General features: G+C 45.1%; 1 protein-coding gene across 1 annotated transcript in view; it reads left to right on the top strand.

The window, feature by feature from the left end:
• Positions 1-20,491, top strand: part of LOC147722384 (maternal DNA replication licensing factor mcm6-like) — a 564,785-nt gene that overhangs the window by 196,578 nt on the left and 347,716 nt on the right. Inside the window, exon 8 of the mRNA XM_086964912.1 lies at positions 8,706-8,856. Coding sequence (XP_086821038.1) covers positions 8,706-8,856 — 151 coding nt within the window. The remainder of the gene's footprint in view (positions 1-8,705; positions 8,857-20,491) is intronic.

Genomic DNA, 20,491 nt, shown 5'->3' with positions numbered 1-20,491 from the left:
ACAGAGTAGAGCTATCGAAATTGATGACATCAAAACCAGCGACTTTGCGGGTGTTTCGGCGGGACGAAGGCTTTGTGGATGGGCGCCGGCTGTTTTAACACGAACGGCCTACTGGAACACAGTGCCCACATCCTCTTCCCAGGGACATATAGGACCTCTTGTCCTTTGGAATTCCGTAAAATATTTCAGAACATGAAATGAGTTATATACATATTAAGGTTGCGAGACCGACCCCTCCTAATATTTAGGAATCCTGCAAAGCTTTGTCCTCATTATTCAAAATTTCACAGTTCAACCCCAACTGTTCCAAACTGGATGGAAATATATACTCCAGCTTGCATATCGGGATACTGAGTCTGGGAAGGCGCTCTCCGGACTCTTTCCTGTACATTCGCTCCAAAAGTGACGAACCACGATTGCAAAAGCCCTGAAGAAGTCCCAGCTTGGGACGAAACTCGTCGGCTGTATGTTGTACTGAAAATTGAAAATAAAGATTACCAGAAGATTACCAACATCTTTTTGAGAAAAAAATTCTTTCTTGTGCTAATATCATTTGCACTTATTTCTTGTCTCTTGTGGTGCACCTTTGTGGTTGTTTCATTTGTACTTGGATTCCCTAGGGAATAGGCACAGTAACGATGGGTGCCAGCCAGTGTGCACACAACTCCCTTTAGTAACTCAAGGGCCACTTAATATTTCGGGGAGAAAGGTAGTCAGGTGCTGACATTAGGAAGGGTCCATCGACTTATTTCTGTTTCTTACATCAAAACCAGAGTTTGAGAAAATGAAGGCCAAATCCTAGAAACGGAGTGACTGATGAGGAGTTGTGGAGTAGTTTGGTGATCTGAAATAAGTGGGGTAAATGTTAAACTTTTTTTTTATAAAAAGGAAATCAGGCTTGATTTAGCATACCTAGGCCTCAGTCGAAGACTAGGCCAAAGTCAGCATGCACGGACATTCGTATCGCAGTGAATGAAAAATATGCCTTTTAAAATTACATGAACGAGTTAACGTGCATGCTTCTCTTCTGTGTGTTCCCTTTTGCAGAAAATGAGCTAAACTGAATTAATTTTCTGGTGTTTATTGGCTAAGCGCAAACATGATAATTTGTATTCCTCAAAAAGAGCCAGTTTGTATTTCTGCTAGTGATTTAGACTTTGACTTTCCTTGACTTTTGAACTGATTAGAATTATGCGAGTACTCTTAGTACTCGCATTATGCAGTTGAGCAACCCAGCACAGACAGCGAGGCCCTGCACATCGCCGAGACCCAGGAGGACACTGAGGGTGAGGGCCAGTCAAACCAACGACCCGGTCCATCACAGCCACCAGCAGTTCTTACACCACCACCACCCCGTGCGGACAGGGTCACCGCTGTAGCCACAGGTGTGCAGCCAACACCCCAACAAACAGCCACAGCAGTGGTACAGGCCCCACCACCAGCGCCTAGGAGGCAGACGAGGCGCACAGCTGGAGCCAGATCACACACCAGCGCACTGAGGCGCCAGCAGCGTCAGGGCTCAGCAGGCACAGGCAGGGCACTCCTACTACCTGATCCTTGCTTGGCCATTGAACGCCGCATGCTGGCGGTGCACCGTACACAGGCGCGTCACCTGGCAGCAATTCACACCCAGCTGCAGGTGACAGGCCAAAATATTGCCCAGATGACCGCTGCTGTCAGAGAGAACAGCCAGCTGCTGGTAGCCCAGCAGGACATGACCCGCCAACTACTGGCCCGCCTATCGGCCTACATGAGGTCAAACCACATAGTTGGGAATGCAACATCACAGCTGGCACGCAGGTCACTTGCCATGCAGGGCCAGATGGTGCAGTGTTGCCAGGATGTGGCCAGGTCACTAGATCTGCTTACAGCAGCAGTGCTTGGCAGCCAGTCCACTGCCCATGGAGAACCAGAGGGGCCTGATGACGTGAGCGAGGTAGCCTCAACTAACAGCAGCGCGTCCTTGCCACCTGTGCCTGTACGTTGCCGCAGCAGCAGGCCAACAGCATCAACTAGGGCCAACAACGTCCCTCAGGACACAGATAGACGACTTGGGGCGTCTCGTCGTAACCGACAGTGAGAACTCCGACACTCTCAGGGAGGCCATGCAGTACACCCCTGCAAGCCCACTACCCCAGCATGGTGAGGTATGGAGTAATACTCTCTTCATGATACATCAAAATTAGTAAAGGCCAATTTATTGTGTATGAACAATAAAGATTAATGGTCTGACTTGATTCACACATGTCATTATTACATTTGTCATGCATGGGTGCAGTGTTTTGTGAGGGGAATGGGTGCACTAGAAACAGTTAATAGTGACGTGGTTGCGGCCCCTGTGTCCTTCAGCAGGATTTTCTCCGCGTGCATGACGCACATGTGGAGGCGGGCGGTTGTCCCCTTCCGACTCACTGCCAGATATCTCCACTGGTATCCTGCGCTTGGTAGCAATGTTGTGGAGTATTGCACACACTGCCACAATGCGGCAGCAGACCTAAGGTGTGTATTTGATGGCCCCACCAGTCTTGTACGGTATGCGGAAATGGCTCTTCAATAGGCCAAATGTCCTCTCAATGCAATTTCTTGTGCGTATGTGTGCAGCATTGTAACGCCGTTGCTGTGGTGTGGCAGGGTTGAGGTATGGGGTGAGGAGGTACTCACGTAGACCATAGGCGCTGTCACCTGAGGGTTAGAAGCACAGGGTGAGTGCCTGTTCTGCGCAGATACATGATCACAGTGTACTGTTTGGGGGCATGTGTACTTACCTAGTAGGTGTCCTTCACCAAAGTCTCCCCTGGCAAGTCGTGTGTGAATGCTGCTGTGCCTGAAGATGGAGTCATGTGTGCTGCCCAGATATTGTGCCACTATGTCCTTGATGTAATTCTTGGCGTTGCACACCATCTGGATATTGAGGGAGTGGTAGGACTTGCGGTTGCGGTACATGTATTCCGTTTGTGCTGGTGGGCAGATGTGTATGTGGGAACAGTTAATGCATCCAATTACATGCGGGAATTTTGCAATGTTGTAGAATTTCAGCTTGGTGTCATCCAAGTCCTGTTGGGTGGTGGGGAATGATATGTAGTGGTGTAGCCGGGTCAGCATTGCATCCAGGAAACTCCTTAGGCAGCGGGACATGGTGGGCTGGGATATCCCCCCTGCAACAGCGACTATCCCCTGGAAGCTTCCGGAGGCCAGTAGGTGCAGGCTGCACAATACCTGCACATGGGTGGGAACGGCATTGGTCCTCCTTGTTGGGTGCTGCATCAGGGGGTCTAGGTCCCGGATCAGCTTAATGATCATTGGCCCATTTAGGCGGTACTTAGCATAGATTTGCTCCCTGGTTTGGCCCAGAAGGGTGACCCGCTGACTGAATATCTGCTCCTGGATCCTACGTCTGTTCCGTGCTGCTCGCTGTAGCCGTCGCCGCCTGACCCCCATGTAGAGTCCTGGCATTGTGAGAGTCCTCAGGCTCCAGCTGCATGTCCTTAAGTGTGTTTGCTCAGGCCTGCATCTGTTTGTAGGTAGCTGAAGTTTTTTTTTTCTTTACTGGTTACCACCTGGTTTGGGTTCTCCTTAAATTGCACGTCGCAAATAGCGATTATCGGGTTTTTCGCAAACAGCGATTTTTCTTGAATGGCGATATCGATTATTTTGCGAGTTCGCTAATAATTTCACAGAATCCATGGTTTCTCTCTATTTCAAAATCGCTAATGGGCTTGTTCCAGGATTCTGCGATTTTATTTGCGAACTCGCAATTTTGATTTTGCGATTTCGCTTTTTTGCTATTTTCACTATCATGAATTCCTTTTACTCAAATTGCAATCGCAATTGCTAAATCACAGTGATTGCGATCGCAATTTGGCTTCATGAATCTATCTGATATCAGTTCTGTTTTAGGCTACTTACATGCTTTCTAGGTCGAACTTAAGTTATTACCTCTCGCATATGGCATTATTTGATGCATTATAGATGTTTATTTTAAGTTAACATGTTTCTGCCTTCTGTAAGAATTCTAAATTTTAATAAACCGTTATGGTTTCAACCTTTAATCTGTCCTGTGAATGTTTTCATTATTGCCCTAGAAACGCAGTCCATTGAGACTTACATGAACCCGAGTCTGCATCTCAACCCTGTAAATGTGCTACATAAAAACACTAATGCTTTCTGGCTAAAGCCCGCACTGAAAAAGAACAGTTGAAGATGAAACCTGATGCAAAGACATTTGAGTAGAAACAACCTCGTGTAGCCTCTTTGCTGTTACAAAAGCTTAGTGGCTTATGCTGAAGATGTGGTGATCAACAGTTCTCCAAAGGCCTTCATACAATTACAGCAACTTATACTGTAAAATCAGGGTGGACATGGATTTTCGTTGATCACAGCAACCCCCTCCGGCAGGATGTTGTGCATTTCAGTGATATTGGCTCATATCTGTTCTTGAATGGTTTGCAAAAGTTAAAAATGATTTATCTTAGTTTAATTTTGCAACTATGTGGTATTTGTAGTAGTAATGCTCAAATTATGTACCGATTCTCACTCCAGTAAGGCAAAAATAACATCCAAGTAATACCGGAGACTGTTCACACTGGTCCAAAGCTCCACCAAATTAGTTTGATTCTGACATCCTCATCAGGTGCAGTCGTGTTAGTTAGCTAAACCACTTGGCTTCTAGTTAGGCACTTACACTCCTACAATATGTTGACCGCTCACTACAGCAGTTCAATTATATCCAAAGGCTGGTTAGGCTAGCTCTGGTATGTCTTTAGTGCAGCAAAGGGCACTAGTAAGGGATGACCAGCTACTCTCATTTTAGCAGTTTGTGGCAGTCATTTAACTCTTTGTGAAGATAGTTTGGCCCAGCTTGACCAGATAAAGTTCAAACCCGAAGGGTAGCATTCCTAAACTTAAAACGAATCAATATGATCTTTCATAAGTACATCTAAAGCCACTTTCACAACATTGTGACCACAGCAAACCAAGTATTGAATGTATAAGTGTAAGCTCAGGGGCCTCAACACTAAACATTGTACTGTTTAGTTTCTTAGCAATTGCTTGCTTGAAGCGCAGTACAGATTCTAGTTACTCTTTAAAATAAACCATTATTTCTCATTTGGCATGGACTGTGCACATATTCAATTACAATCAACTAGCCTTTGGGGCATTTCTTGTTACCTTTCTGTGTATTGTTATTTTGTATTTATTTTTTATTTTTATGGAAGTACCTTGTATAAACACCTAGTCTTGTGTTCCCAGGTTAAATGCATCAACCAGAGTGAGCAATGAAAGTGAAAAGTCTATTAGAGTTAAGTAGTCTACTTTTACATTCCCAGTAGCAGTAGACCAACCATTTCATTTTTTGATACCGGTCTGCTGGCAGAAGGAGCACGTCATGGTGTTGTCACTAAGTTTCTTCCAAGAGTTTCTAAGAAGCACATCCTGTTAGTGCTTGACATTGATTTATTAGCTAATTATTTTCTGAGTTTTATCTTGACTTGAGCCTTGTTTGAGCCAGCACCCTTGTGGAAACTCAGCAACAGATGCCTGATTTGTTAAATTAGGTGGTCAAAATATCACTGAAGAAAAGCGACAGCTGCTCAAGTTAGTTATTTCCCTGTATGAATTTGGGTTATTGGTTGACTGGGTGTGAGCCCTGGTCAAGCAGAAACCACAACCCTAGACAGGGTGAGGCACAAGCCAACCCTGAATTAACCTGTCAGCCACCCTCTACTACCTTGCAACAGAGCAGTCCGGTGTTACTTAGAGGCAAAATGTAAAATATTTGAGCTACACTTCAAACAATAATAAACTGAATACACCACAAAAAGGATACCACACCAAATTAGATTGAGCAACATTTTAATAAACAAAACAAGACCAAAATAAAAATCCAAATAGTAGAACCGGAGTTATGAATTTTTATAGATCTTAGTGAAAATAGCACCAAAAACAAAGTGCCAACTAGGGATATCTGGCCATGCTGGACCGCGTCAAAGTCACACTTTCAGGCTGACTGATATGGAGTGCAATTCTGGTACAGTCATCAAGTTAGGCCCACTGAAGTTTACCTTCTTAAATTCATGTTGAACGACCCATTCATGATGGAGGGCACTTCGTGAAGCAACGAAAGCATTGCATGAGCCTGTTGGTGTAGTGTGAAGAGCAGGCCAGGCATCGCAGTTGGGCTTTGCTGGAGCTTCACTTGGGCAGTGCCTGCGAGCAGTGAGTGCTGCAGCCAAAGAGTTAGCTGCTGTAGCTTTGCATTAAATTGTAGTGCAGACGTCAAGTCCTGGTGTGAACAGGCCAGTTAGCAGTCACGAAGAGCCCAGAAACCTAAATATGCAGATCTCTGAGCAACAACAAGGGAGCAGGACCGAAGGGCACCACTTGGGGTGGTGGAGGGTAGTCAAAAACTCACTTAAACTGGATGCAAGGGATGGTGCATGATGTTGGGGAGCCTTTTATGTCCCTGAAACTTAGATCAGGAAGCCAGCTGACTAGCTCTTGAAGTGTGCTGGGTTCAAAAGTGAAGTTACATGGCCAGGGCTCTTCTCACCCAGGCAAGAGAGGAGCAGGCATGTGGCAGCAGTCCAACAGTGGCAGACCTTTCCACAGCACTCCTTCCTGTCAGACTACCCACAGGCCCATAAACTTGCGCAAGAGTTGGTGTCAGAGGTGTATAATTTGTACTTGGTACTCTTCCTCTGGAAGTGGGAGGGAAGCTTCTAGAAATACCCTTTGAAGTTCACAGGCATCATGCCTTTCTTGCCCTTATTCCATACTAACTAAAGGGGGGTATGCCCTTTGTGTGTAGACAGGACACAGCCCCTTCAAGTGTAATTGGGCTGTGCCCAACTCCTCCTACCCTGCTAGTAATGGCCCATTCAGGTATTCCTAAACTCTTGTGTGTGGCTGTCTAGGAGGAATGCACAAAGACCAACTCTCAGCTACACCCTTTCATGTGAACCAGAGACAAGCTGCAGGCATCAAATGGCGAAGGCAGGAAAATGCAACTTTCTAAAAGTGCCATTTTTAGAATTGAAATATAAAATCCAACTTGACCATCAGTTAGGATTTCATATTACAATTCCAAAGACACCAAACATGAAGGGAATTGCAGCTTATTAAATGCAATGAAGTAGCTCCAATGTTATCCTAAGGGAGAGGTGGACCTTGAAGTAGTGAAAAACAAATGTGTTTCCAGGACATGTAAAACTTAAAGGTACATGTCCATCTTTTCAAATACACTGTGCACTGCCCCCTGGGCTGTCCAGGGCCTACCCTAGGTGTGATGTTTATGTATAAGAAAGCAAGGTTTAAGCTGGGCAAAAGGTTTACTTTAACAGGTTGAAATGGCAAAAACTGCATACACAGACTGCAATGGTAGGCCTGAGCCTTGTATAAAGGCTACTCAGGTGGGTAGCACAATCCGTGCTACTGGCCCACTAGTAACATTTAATTTACAGGCCCTGGGTACATGTAGTACAACTTTACTAGTGACTTAAGAGTAAATTAAATATGCCAATTGTAGATAATCTAGTTCTAGCATGCTTTAAGGAGGGCGCACAAGCGCTTTAGCATAGTTAACAGCAGTAAAGCACGCAGAACCCTAAGGCCAGCAGAAACAAATTCAGTAAAAATAGGAGTGACTGCAAAAGGTTTGGAGGAGACCCTGCAAAAATGACCAGGTTCAACACTCCTCTTACCAAAATGGTTTCAGTACATGACGAATAGCTACATTCTCCTCCATTTTCCTTGCCTTCAGATATGTCTATCATTTGAGAAATGAAGAGACAAAACCCATGGAGGGATTGGAACCAGTAGGACCCAGCAATTAAGATAGATATTTAATGATATACTGATATTTATGTAGCTAAACCTCTCCCGTTCTGGGGAAGCTAGAGAACAATACATTTGAGGTTTTTGACTGTTCCTATCCCTTCCATCTGGATTCTCACCCTCACCTTCATTATATGCTTCATTCCTACGCACATTGAAATCCCCGTTCTGCCCAACATGGTTTTCAATAATGACTCATCTGCTTTTAGAATGGAAGATTTGATACCTCCCATTTCATATCCTAATTTACAAAGATCACTCGAATCTCAAAAATTCAGCTCAACCTTGTGCACATTTTGCACCCTCATGCAAGACTTTTATGGTTTGTTCCCTCCATGTCTGTGACATCAATTTCATGAATTCCTGCAAGTTTTTTACATTTTTGCAGAAAATTGGTGTTTTTGTTCACTCGAAAACTTTGCCAGTAAGTATTTGGTTAAAATTACTTTTTATACTCTTCTTTCTGTTTCATACATTGTTTTTGGTAGAAGAACTTTAGTTATAAGCGAAGAGAGGAGTGTTCTGCCTCTTTACTTTCCATAAAACATAATTCACTTTGGTGCCTAAACTTGCAGTCATTCTGCAGCCAGGAGACAACCAAGCAGTCTTTCTTAATTGCACTCCAACAGACCCAACAGTCAAACCTTGCGTGATGCCATTGAGGGGAGTCGATTTGTAACCCAGTTTACAAGGATGATTGATCCTTTGACTCCATTCTTTCGTTTATGAAGACACTCAATATCGGAATAAGTAGCATTTGGATTATGAGTTGTGCTATAGATGCACACATTTAATGCATTTAAATTTGATATGTTGAGAAGAGATATCCAGCTTGTTAGTTTGACAGAAATAATGTTATTTTTTTGTTGCAGTTCGGAGGTAAGGATATGCACGACGAAGATCCAACTGCAGAGAGTATCAAGAACCAAATGACTGCTCAAGAATGGGAGAAAGTGTTTGATATGAGCCAAGACAAAAATCTGTACCATAATTTATGCACAAGCCTTTTCCCCACGATACATGGTAAGTACTATGCAGTTCCCAATCGTATAGGCGTTTGTAAGCAGTAGTTTTCTGTTTAATCCGGTTATGTACTGGAGATTTAGCAGTGTTTGAATTTGCTGTCAGCGAAAGTCCTTTCACTCCTAGCCAAATATACCTGTTTACAATCATAACAAGCATTTACAATGCAACGGTTTTGCCTTTGACAATGTTAGTTATTGGCATTGTAAATGTTAAAATCTTTTTTTTGTTTTTTTTTGAGTGAACAGATAAATAAATGGTGTTTACTAGTAAATAGCTTTGTGTAGCAAATGTTAGATGTATTGCATTTGCACTTATACACACACCTAGGTATATGTCTACAGAGACATATACACACACAGAGCTCTCCTTCTACACATATTGACTGGCTTTGTATAGACAACTACACACACAGCACGAGACATACATAGTTATACAGACATACACAGTTACACTGTATTATACATACATAGCATCACACACATAGCATCACACACAGACAGCATTACTCAGCTCCTGGACATATATCTTCATACATACACAGCTACAGACACACATAGCCACACATTGCTACATACACACACATAGCATCATATACACATATCATCACATACACAGTATCACTTAGCCCTTGTATACATAGCTGCACACATACACTTGTACAGAGGTACACAGTTCGACCTTGCTATAGACACACACAGTATCACACACATATAGTATCACACACACATTGCATTACATATAGCCTCACTCGGCTCCTGTACACATAGCTCCACACATACACAGCCACACACAGCATGACATTTACACACACAGCATCACTCTGCTCTTGTACTTATAGCTCCACATATATAGCCACAGAGACAGTCAGACATTACTATATACACACACATTACACACATATAGCATTACATATACATAACATCACACATACACATAGCATCACTCAGATATTGTACACATAGCTCCACACATACACAGCTACAGTCACACACTGCTACACACACACATCTTATAACACACATAGACAGCATTATATGCATACAGCATCATGCACACACAGCATCACACATATAGCATTCCACACACACAGAATTGTACACACACAGGATAACACACATACAGCATTATACAAACATAGCATTACACACATATACAGTAACATACACACACCGTTGTACACACACAGTACTACACATACAGAGCCTCTCTACACATTTTAAACACAGTTTACACGCATACGGAGTTCTACACTTATACATAGAGTTCTACACACACACAATGCAAGCTTAGATGATGGTGTCATATAGTAGACCAACATCCTCAAGTAATGGGTGCATAATAAAAAGTATAGTGCAGTTAAGCAAGATAATGCTAGGAAAGGCATATGGAATAGAAAGAAGTGAGCATTGTAAGACAACACATAGTAAAGTAGAGCAACAAGTTAAGCTAAGGTAATACAGGGTGCATGGATATTTTTCCTCCTTTACTGTTTTTGAAAGTTAACTCTTAAGGCAAGCATTACTCTGTTGGCTGAGTGTTTGTTTATCAACTGTTATGGCGATTATTAGGCTTCTTTTCTTAACATTGTATTGATATGGGCATGTTAGATGCTTTGCTTTTATGACTAAGTGCTAAACTTATTCACAGTCATTGTTGCTTACAGTTAGTCTCAGTACTGAGACAGGTGTTTGTTAGTTTTGTTTTTGGCAAAGTTATAGATACTGGCATTGTAAATGTCAATTATTTTATTTGTGTCTTACATACATTTATAAGCTCTGTACACACAGCTACAGACACACAGTTATACAGACAGACACAGTTACATACACACATACAGCATCACACACACATAGTATTACACACATAGCATTACTCAGCTCCTGGAGACCTATCTGCAGACATACACAGATACAGACACTCACAGGTACACATTGCTATACACACACACACACACACACATAGCATCATACACAAAGAGCATCACTGTAGACCTAGGTGCACACATACACAGCTACACATTGCTATACACACACATTGCATCACACACACAGTATCACACATATAGCATCTCATACACACAGCATTGTACACACAGTATTACACACATAGAGCCTCACAGACACATGGCATTACACACATACATAGCATCACACAGACATTTGCACACACACAGTACCATACACAAAAGGTCCTCTCACACATTTATACATAGAGCTCCTATACACATAGAGTTGTAGTTCTATACACAGAGTTAAACCTACTTACAATGCAAGCTTAGATGATGGTGTCATATAGCACAGTAGACCAATATCCTCAAATTATGGGTACATAATAAAAAGTGGAGTGCAGTTAAGGAAGATAATGCTAGGAAAGGTATATGGCATATAAGGAAGTGAGCGAATTAAGACAACACAAGAAAAGTAGAGCAACATGTCAAGCTTTCGGCAGGCGAAACCAAAAAATGTTGCCCATGGAAACAGGATAGAAGAGTTTTACGTGGACTGAAATCCAATAATACACACTGTGGCACACATCTAGTCCCGGATTTAAAAACAATATCAGCAAGGGCAATTTGATTAAAAATCCCATGTAATTACTTTATTTTGCAGAATGTAGATTTTACCAAATATACAAGTTTTAAACCATCAATAAAGATAAAACAAGCAACTTCAGAGATTCCAGTCTATGAATAGTAGAATGCCTATCTGTGATGGGCATAACCTGCTCATTAATACTCTGAGACCCCATCAGCGTTTCAATGGTACAGTTCTAAACTATATTTTAGGGTAGAGGGAACCAGCATGCTACCATGATGTGTATACAGCACTGCCGCCCGTTATATAATGCAGGAGGGCTACTGGAGTCTGGTTAACATCTAGTTGTCACCTAGGATTCTTTAGCGACTTTCTATTGATCAGGGATAGCAAGGGCAGAGGGGACACGGTTTGTAGAGAATGGCAGAGAATGATTGCGATAAACGGAAGTCAGTTAATTGACCTGCTGCAAGGGGCAATCTGGATCACCTTCTGCTTCATAGGGGGACGAAATGTTAGGTTTCAAGCCGGCGCAGGAAGAGAAGTGCTTCACAAAACATGTATTTAATTACTCTTTTTCGTAACGTTAGCATGTCTCCTTCAGTCACATAACGCTGCATGCAAAAATACAGAGCTGCAGCCGAACCCACTAAAGAACGAGAAACAGCTCTGACCTTCTTGACGGGGAGCCAACCGCTGTTCGTGATTGTTTTTCTGACTATGTATTTATAATGTTTTATTTTTTATTTTAGAAGTTTTATGTGTACCTTTGAGGAGAGGTCTACGTCCTACCGGGTGCCACTGCGTTTTTGCTGGATCAGAGCCAGAGGCGACTAACCCAGAGTAGATTTTAAAAACCCAAAACGCCTCCGCCGCCCCAGCACTGCAAACTCACCCTCCACAAACAAGGGGCTCGTCCTTGTTCGGGTTGTGCCGGACAAAGCTCGTGATATTTATTTAAACCTTGTTCTAGACTAATCCTGCTGTTATCTAAATAAGGACTTCTAGACACGTTCCTCTCTGGTGAGATGGGGCAACAAAGTCTCGCGTGTGACCAATCGGAACTGGCGTCGGAACACATTGGCCCTTTGTAAAAGGGAATTACGAGATGTGAGGGGCGAGGGCGAGGCCGGACTTCTTCTGGGCACACATCCCGGGGCGATCCCGACGCAGCTACTGCACCACTCGCTGCAATGACTGCACCGTTCACCAACTCGAACACAACATGGCACTCCGCTGTGTCCCAGCACGGCGATCGCATCATTCACTCATCCTGGCCTCCACATGTACAATCGTAGCAACTACTAACACGGACAGCGGGAGGGGGGGCGGGCAGGCACACGGACAGCGGGAGGGGGGGCGGGCAGGCACACGGACAGCGGGAGGGGGGGCGGGCAGGCACACGGACAGCGGGAGGTGGGGCGGGCAGGCACACGGACAGCGGGAGGGGGGCGGGCAGGCACATGGACAGCGGGAGGGGGGCGGACAGGCACACTGACAGCAGGAGGGGGGAGGGAACGGCAAGAAAGGCACTCACCTGGACTTCTTCCGGCGGCAGTCGGCCTGGAATGAACAAAACACACCTAAAAAAAAAGTTACGCAAAATAAACTGGGCTGATAACATCACAATAGGATGTATGACAATAGAATGCATGCCTTTACTATGCATACCTTTTCCACCCTGCCTTTACCACACAAATGCCTCTGCCACACAAGTATAAGGTAAGTGAAACATATAATGGTCTGTGCGTTAAATTCTTTATTTTAAATTACTCCATACCACCCTTTACCACTACCTGACGCAAACCCTAAAGATCCTCTTACTACCCTTTATCACTACCCAACCCTAAATGTACTCTTACCACCCTTTACTACTAACCACCCCATAACCCTATAATTACCAAAACCACTGCTAAATCCCTAAAAATAGCCTTTCCATTAAAAAACCACCAAACCCTGAATTAACCTTACCACCTTTTACCACTACCCAACCCTAAATGTACTCTTACCACCCTTTACCACTACCCAACCCAAAATCCGATAATTACCAAACCCAATAATTACTGAAACCACCACTAAATCCCTACAAAATACCCTTTCCACAAAAAATCCCAAACCCAGAATTACCCTTACCACCCTTTACCACTGCCTAACCCTAAATTACTCTTACCACCCCTTAACACTACACAGCCCTGAATTACCTTTAGCACTAACCACCCCAAACACTTTATATTTGTTTAAAAAACTTTATTCACTATGGGACACATAGCCAACACTAGCTAGCTGCTGCCCCCTATTGTTGGAATCTTTATACAGCATGCTCAAACCCTTGTGGCTACTCCCTATTCTGATCTAAAGGACATATCCTAACAAGAACCCATACAGAGTTTCTTCTGGAAAAAAGCAAGTAGAATTTGGAAGCAAATCAATTAAAGAAATGAAAATTGATTGGTTAGAACAGTTATAGACATTAACAGTTAATTCCATCCAGGATATAGCTCCTATTCTAATCTAAAGGACATAGCCTTGCAAGAAGCCATAGTAAGTTTTTTCTGGAAAATAACAAGTAGAGTTTTCAAGCAAAGTCAGATAATTACAGAATAGGATCAAACTGTCCATAAAGGTATGTTTGACCGAGCGGTTTTGGGCAGGCTGCGAAGCATCGAATTCCATCAGAATCCAATGTTTCAAATAGGATAAAAACGATACACTTGTCTGATAACCTGTGCTCTATTGGGATTTGTCAACCAGACCAATATGTTGAGTTATAATTTTGGCAACTGGCGATGTGAAATTTTAAACTTTAAATGCTAAAAGTGGCTATAGAAAACACAGCTGCAATGAAATGTATCTGTTCACTGTTGACCGGTACTGGAGTGCAATTTCATGTTGACTGTAAAGGAGTGGAGTATCATTGTTTGAAGTTGACGCCTTAAGCCTATTCTACTTTTTGTGTGGCAAAGTCTTCCATTGCTGCACGGGCCAAACCTGAAAAAGCTGAGCGTTCCTCAAAGTATGATCCAAAGATGATGAGCGTCTGCCGAAGCCAAAAACTGTGGGAGCTGGATCCTTAGCTGCTGAGATCGCTTTGTCACTGACCTAGATAATGTTGCTTGGTTCCAGGCTAAGATTTTCCTTTTAGAGTTGGTCACTGTTTTGGTTTTCAAAATCCATCAAAGGGGGGGGGAGCTTGGCTGGCACCCGAAGGGAATGGTCGCTTGCTGAAGTGACTCCCCGGCCCTCGCCCGTAAATCCGCTGCATAGATCAGTTTTTCTGCGTGGGGTCTCCCTGGAACCGGGGGATCCCCTTCACTGGCGACCCAGGTGCAACTTTTACCCATTGCAGCTCCTCCGGGAGGAGTCGGAGAAGAGAACAGGCTCCGTGCTGCAACGGGCTCTGCGGTGTTAAGATGGCAGCCGGCAGAGTGGAGAGCTCCGGAGCCTAACTGCAGCGACACCACAACAGGTTTCCTGAAGGGGCCGGACGATGAACAGACTCAAGGGCCGACTCCGAGGGGCGCTCGGAGTTTACATTGCTGTGCTGAAAGGAGCCGCACCGCTCAAGACTTGTGGAGTGGCAGAACTAGGTGGCCGGATTTGGAGGTCGGGGAGGCAGCAACGAGAGTCCCCCGGCTTATGGGCCTTCGCGTACACATAATGGGACACCCCGAGGACTTCCCCCACTGATTGGGTGGCGGTTCTTTGCACTCCTTGAGACACCTGAGGCCCCCCCCTCCTTCAATCTCGCAGGTACGCTGTTGCACACACTGAGGTGGTGGGAGGCGAGATCAGCCCTAAATGCCCGCATCCGTTGCCCGTGTGCTGAAAGACCCCGAGCCCCGACCTCCGTCAGTAAGGTGTGACCTGGTGAGTCGGAGGAGGGCCCGTAATCACTGGGTCGGATCTGGGGCATTGCTGGACATTCCAGAGTGAAATCGGCCCTGCGGAGGAGAGATGCACAGGTGGAGATCGGACCGGGAGGCCTAACAGATGTCGCATCCAGGTAGTGGGACCCCCTCTTCGATACCGCAGCACGCCTTTTGGCCCTCTAGATACTCTTGGCCTGCTACCTACCATCAGGCCCATGGCACCCTACTCCACAAGCCACTCAAGAGGGCGCCGCCTACATGAGGGCTCACTGTGGTGGTGACTAGTCACCTACCTCTATGAAGTCGACATCCTGCAGGGTGAGTCCGTGAACGGGGACTCGCGTGGCTGCTACTTTCCCCTGGTTGGCCTTCCCTGTCGGACATTGCACCTGCCCGTGACCTCGGCCTGGGGTCTTGGCAATAGACGTTGTCCCCCCTCTGCTGGTCCTTTAAGACCTACCTGCCTGCTTGCTCCCTGATCACAGGGTGCCCCTTCTCAGGTACTGACATTCACTGCAGCTGGTCAGGCTCAGGCAGGGCTGTTTGTTGGCTTTCCAGATGGCTTCCATCAAAGGAAACAGACCGACCACACAAAAACAAATCAACAAGCTCTCCTGGGCTTCCAAAGGTGAGAATAAGGAGGTGTCAGCTGACGGGAACCCAAAGAAAACACCCTCGTCGCCCGCACCGAAGACCTTAACCTTGGAAGATGTCATGGAGACGATAGCTGGGGTGCGGTCCTCCTTAGAAACCCGCATAGACTCTGTCAATATATGTCACCCTGCTGCGAGCAGACCTGTGCAAATGGACTCCAAGGTTCGGGATGTCGAGGTCAAAACTGCGGCCCTTATAGATACCTCCACTCTCCAGCAGCAAGTGGCCCAGCTTCAAAAGCAGCAGCACCAAATGGGCGAACTCCTGGATGACTATGAAGGGAGAGCGAGACGGAATAACATCTGTATCCTAGGTATTCCGGAGCGATTGGAGGGGCCTGCGGTGATCTTTTTGTGGAAAACCTGGTCTTGAAACATCTCCAACCCAAAAGTCTCTCCAGCTACTTCTCCATCGAAAGGGCACATAGAGTCCCGGGAGGGAGGCCCAAGCCGGGGGCCCCCCGTGTCCAATTAGTGCACGAGTATTCAACTGCCGAGATAGGGACGTCATCCTACAAATGGCTCAGGCAGGACCACCGACAAAGCTTGAAGATGCCCACATCACATTCTTCCCAGATTTCACGATGAAGGTGCAAGCACGTCGACGCAGCTTTATGGAAGTCAAGTAAGCACTGCGTGACACGTATAAAATACTCCATGCTCTTTCCCGCGAAGTTGCGTGTAGAGTCAGAAGGGAAGGCCTGGTTTTTCCTGTCCCCGGAGGAAGCATGGGAATGGCTGGCAGGATGGCGCCAGGTGGGAAAGTCCTCAAACAATTGCAGTACATCAGGAACGGACACTCGCCGGGATCATAGGCTGGAGCAGAAGGACCAGTTCACTGAAGGTAGTCAGGTTAATCCGTAGAACTCCATCCTTCGCAGAGACAATGCTCGTACAATGCTCAAAATATTCCGGTTATTCAATCAACTAGTCTAAATCGGTGTTGTGTTGCTTGGCCCTCAACCAACTCTCCCCTGGGGATACTCCATTACTTTGGCCCTAGATGGCTTCAAATATCTAGGTATCTTTGTTACCCCGGATCCCAAAAATGTTTATGATCGTAATTTGAAAGGTCCACTCCAAAGACTACATAATGATATATCCCACTAGCAATCATTGCTCTTGTCCCTCCCTGGCAGGGCGGCCCTCTTCTAAATGTTGGTGCTCACAAGGTTTTTGTATGCTCTCCAAAACTGCCCCTTTCCTAACGCAGATTCTCATTTTAACACACTAGAGGGAGATTTGTGTCTACTATTGTGGGATGGTAGAGCATCCCGCATAGCCCTTCATAAACTTACCAAGTCAAGTCAAGTCAAGTCAGAGAATTTGTATAGCGCACTACATACCCAGAGGGTTTCAAGGCGCTTAGGAAGGGGGGAGGATTACTTGTCAAATATCCAAGTTTTAAGTTGCTTTCTGAATGCTAGGTGGTTCTGGGTAAGGCGAAGGTAAGCGGGGAGTGAGTTCCATGTTCTAGCAGCCAGGTATGAAAAGGATCTGCCTCCCATGGTGGTCTTGTTGATGCGGGGTACAGTGGCGAGGGCTTGGCTGGAAGAACGTAGTTGGCGGGAGGGGGTGTAGAAGGATAGTCGTGAGTTGAGGCATTCTGGACCGATGTCGTAGAGTGATTTGTGTGCGTGGGTAAGCAGTCTGAAAGTGATCCTCTTATTGACGGGTAGCCAGTGGAGGTCTTTAAGGTGACCAGAGATGTGTTCGTTGCGTGGGATGTCTAATATGATTCTGGCTGAGGCGTTTTGGATTCGTTGGAGTTTCTTCTGGAGTTTTGCGGTAGTACCTGCTTACCCACGCACACAAATCACTCTACGACATCGGTCCAGAATGCCTCAACTCACGACTATCCTTCTGCACCCCCTCCCGCCAACTACGTTCTTCCAGCCAAGCCCTCGCCACTGTACCCCGCATCAACAAGACCACCATGGGAGGCAGATCCTTTTCATACCTGGCTGCTAGAACATGGAACTCACTCCCCGCTTAGCTACGAACCATTGGATCCACGGACCGCCCTCAAACCCAGCTTTCCGCCTGGAACACTACCAAACAAGACGAGAGGGTTACCTGGGGGCCCTACATAGTAAAACTTCTCGCAGTTGATCTGTGGGGCCCATGACTCAGACAATAGCTATATGGCATTGTGCCATTAAAGGGATGGGATGATCCATAACACATTCACTAAGGCCACGCCGTTATGGCCTTCACAGAAACTTGGCTCCCATTGTTACCAAATGGGCTTTGATAAATAGGACACCATAGACATATCCACACTGGGAGACCTGATTCATAGAGGGAAACTACTAACCTTCACCGACCTTCAACAGAAATACACCCTTACTCAAGGTGAGGCCTTTCGATCCCTTCAAATCAAACATGCTATTCTCGCAAACGTATCTGACCTCTCCTCTCTCCCGAAAAGCCTCACCCCTCGAGGACAGACTGCTCTCTGAGCCCCTCCAAGCGAAGGCCATATCATACACCTATCGTAAACTGTGTAACAACATGCCTGACTCCTTCCAGACCTTACGAGACAAGTGGCAGGGGGATGTGGGACACCTGGAGGATGAGGAATGGCAGGCAGCATTGATGTCCCTCAGGGAAACCGCGATTAATTATCGCTTCTGGTTGATCCAGCTGAATGTTTTACATGGGGCATACATGTCTGACCTCCTCATGGCCAGGATAGGTAGACGTCCAGATGACCTATGTCTTCGGGGATGTGGACTAACAGGCACCATTTATCATATCCTGTGGAGCTGTCCTGTGATCCAACAGCTGTGGGAACGGGCAACCCGAAAAATGAGATGCACTGGGGAAACCCATCCCTCTGTCACCTAAGGGGGGGGGTGGAGGTCCTTAACATATGGGACGCCACAGATTTAACTCCAAATACACGTCTTACAAAAATACTATCATGGAAGGCTTCTCATTACTGTGTAACAGTATCTCAGTCATGCTAGTACCTTAAAAAGGAAGCAAAGTATTCACATCCTTGTAGATGTCTTGACAAGTCATGCTCAGCAGCCAATAATTCTGACAAAACCTTAGAAAGCCTCCCACGTGCATGCTGTTGATTTAAGGAGAGGCATATAAAATGGCCTCAGAAGACAGGAAAGATGAAATTGGACAGAAGGCTGGGGCTGATGTGATAGAGGCAGGGAATGCAAAGAACAGTAGGAGCTTTTTGAGCAGCTGTGAACAGTTTTTTATGAGGAACCAAAACTTCTATGTCACATTAGTGCGAATAGCGGGGAGGAACATTTTAGAGCAGTGTTTAACCTGATTAGGATATGGCATCTGCCCAAGCTTTAAGTCAATTTTATAAACAGTTGGTTCATTCGGGTACACTATTTCTTTTACCTTCTCATAGTATATGTAGAATTGTGAAGTAAACAGAATCCAAGGCCAACTGTATATTTATGTACTATTTTATAAATTCTTATATCATGTATTGATTTCAAGATAGACTATACAAAATAAACTATACAAACAGTGAACAAATAGTGCAAATAGTGACTTGTAGTGCTCAGTGCTTACGGCGCAACAATGACCAACAAAACTGTACAATTATTATATACAAAAAAGTGCAAAACAATAATTTGGCGTGGTCTATGCTGATTTCAATTATAAAACTGTACACTGCATCTGTCAGTACTTAATACAGAATATTAATACAGCGGATCCACTTATTGGTAGACGTTTCAACCCTGGACGAGCGCACATGGGGCGTCACATGCGGGTCTTCATCAGGACTGGGGGGCAGCAAACAGCCTTCCTGCAAACCCAGCCGGGTTTAAGGTGGAGTGGAAACTGTAATCATCTGTTCTGTCGGCGTAGTGAATAAATTAAGTCAGTTGCTCAGTCTTAGTGAAGTAATAGATGCCATTAATAAAAAAACCTCTGGTAAAGCCCCTGGACCTGATGGGGTTCTAGTTGATATTTTTAAGATTAATGTGGATTTATGCGGACCTTGATCAACAAATATTTTATTTATGAAGTTTTATATAGCGTGAACAAGATCCTGAAGGTTATTAGAGTGCTTTACAAAAGGGTGGAAGGAAGGTCAAAACCCAATATCAACTTCAAGTAATAATACAAAACCTGAATAATCGCATGATTCGCATACAAATGACACAAAGGAGAATAATACAATAATCTGGTGTATAGCGAGATACGAGGGGGGCACACAATGCTGTAAAGAGCAGAGTCACATGATGGACCAAAGATTGTAGGATCAAGGATTTCGAGCCAATGGACTGTGCCCAGATTAAGGTAGGAAAGTGTCCATTAGGAATCTTTTGGCTTCTAGTTTAAAAGCAGTTGTTGAGGGGATTCTGCCAACTTCCGGTGGAAGGGAGATCCAAATCTTGGGGGCCGCGCCAGAGAAGGCTTGGTACCAAGTTCTCTTTTTGCTAAGGATGCGCAGTTTCAGGAGGAAAGTATTAGCGCTTCCTGAGTCTCTCCCACCACAGGATAATTCAAGCTTTTGCGCTAGATACCTGGGAGTTTTGAAATGCAAGGCTTTGTGCGCCTGAACGACTATCTTTAACTGAATTCGAGCTTT

Source organism: Lissotriton vulgaris, chromosome 4_1 (assembly GCF_964263255.1).
Source record: "Lissotriton vulgaris chromosome 4_1, aLisVul1.2, whole genome shotgun sequence".
In the NCBI taxonomy this organism is placed as follows: domain Eukaryota; kingdom Metazoa; phylum Chordata; class Amphibia; order Caudata; family Salamandridae; genus Lissotriton; species Lissotriton vulgaris.
Note: the sequence above shows the minus strand (reverse complement) of the source record. Positions and strands in the feature narration are given on the sequence as shown.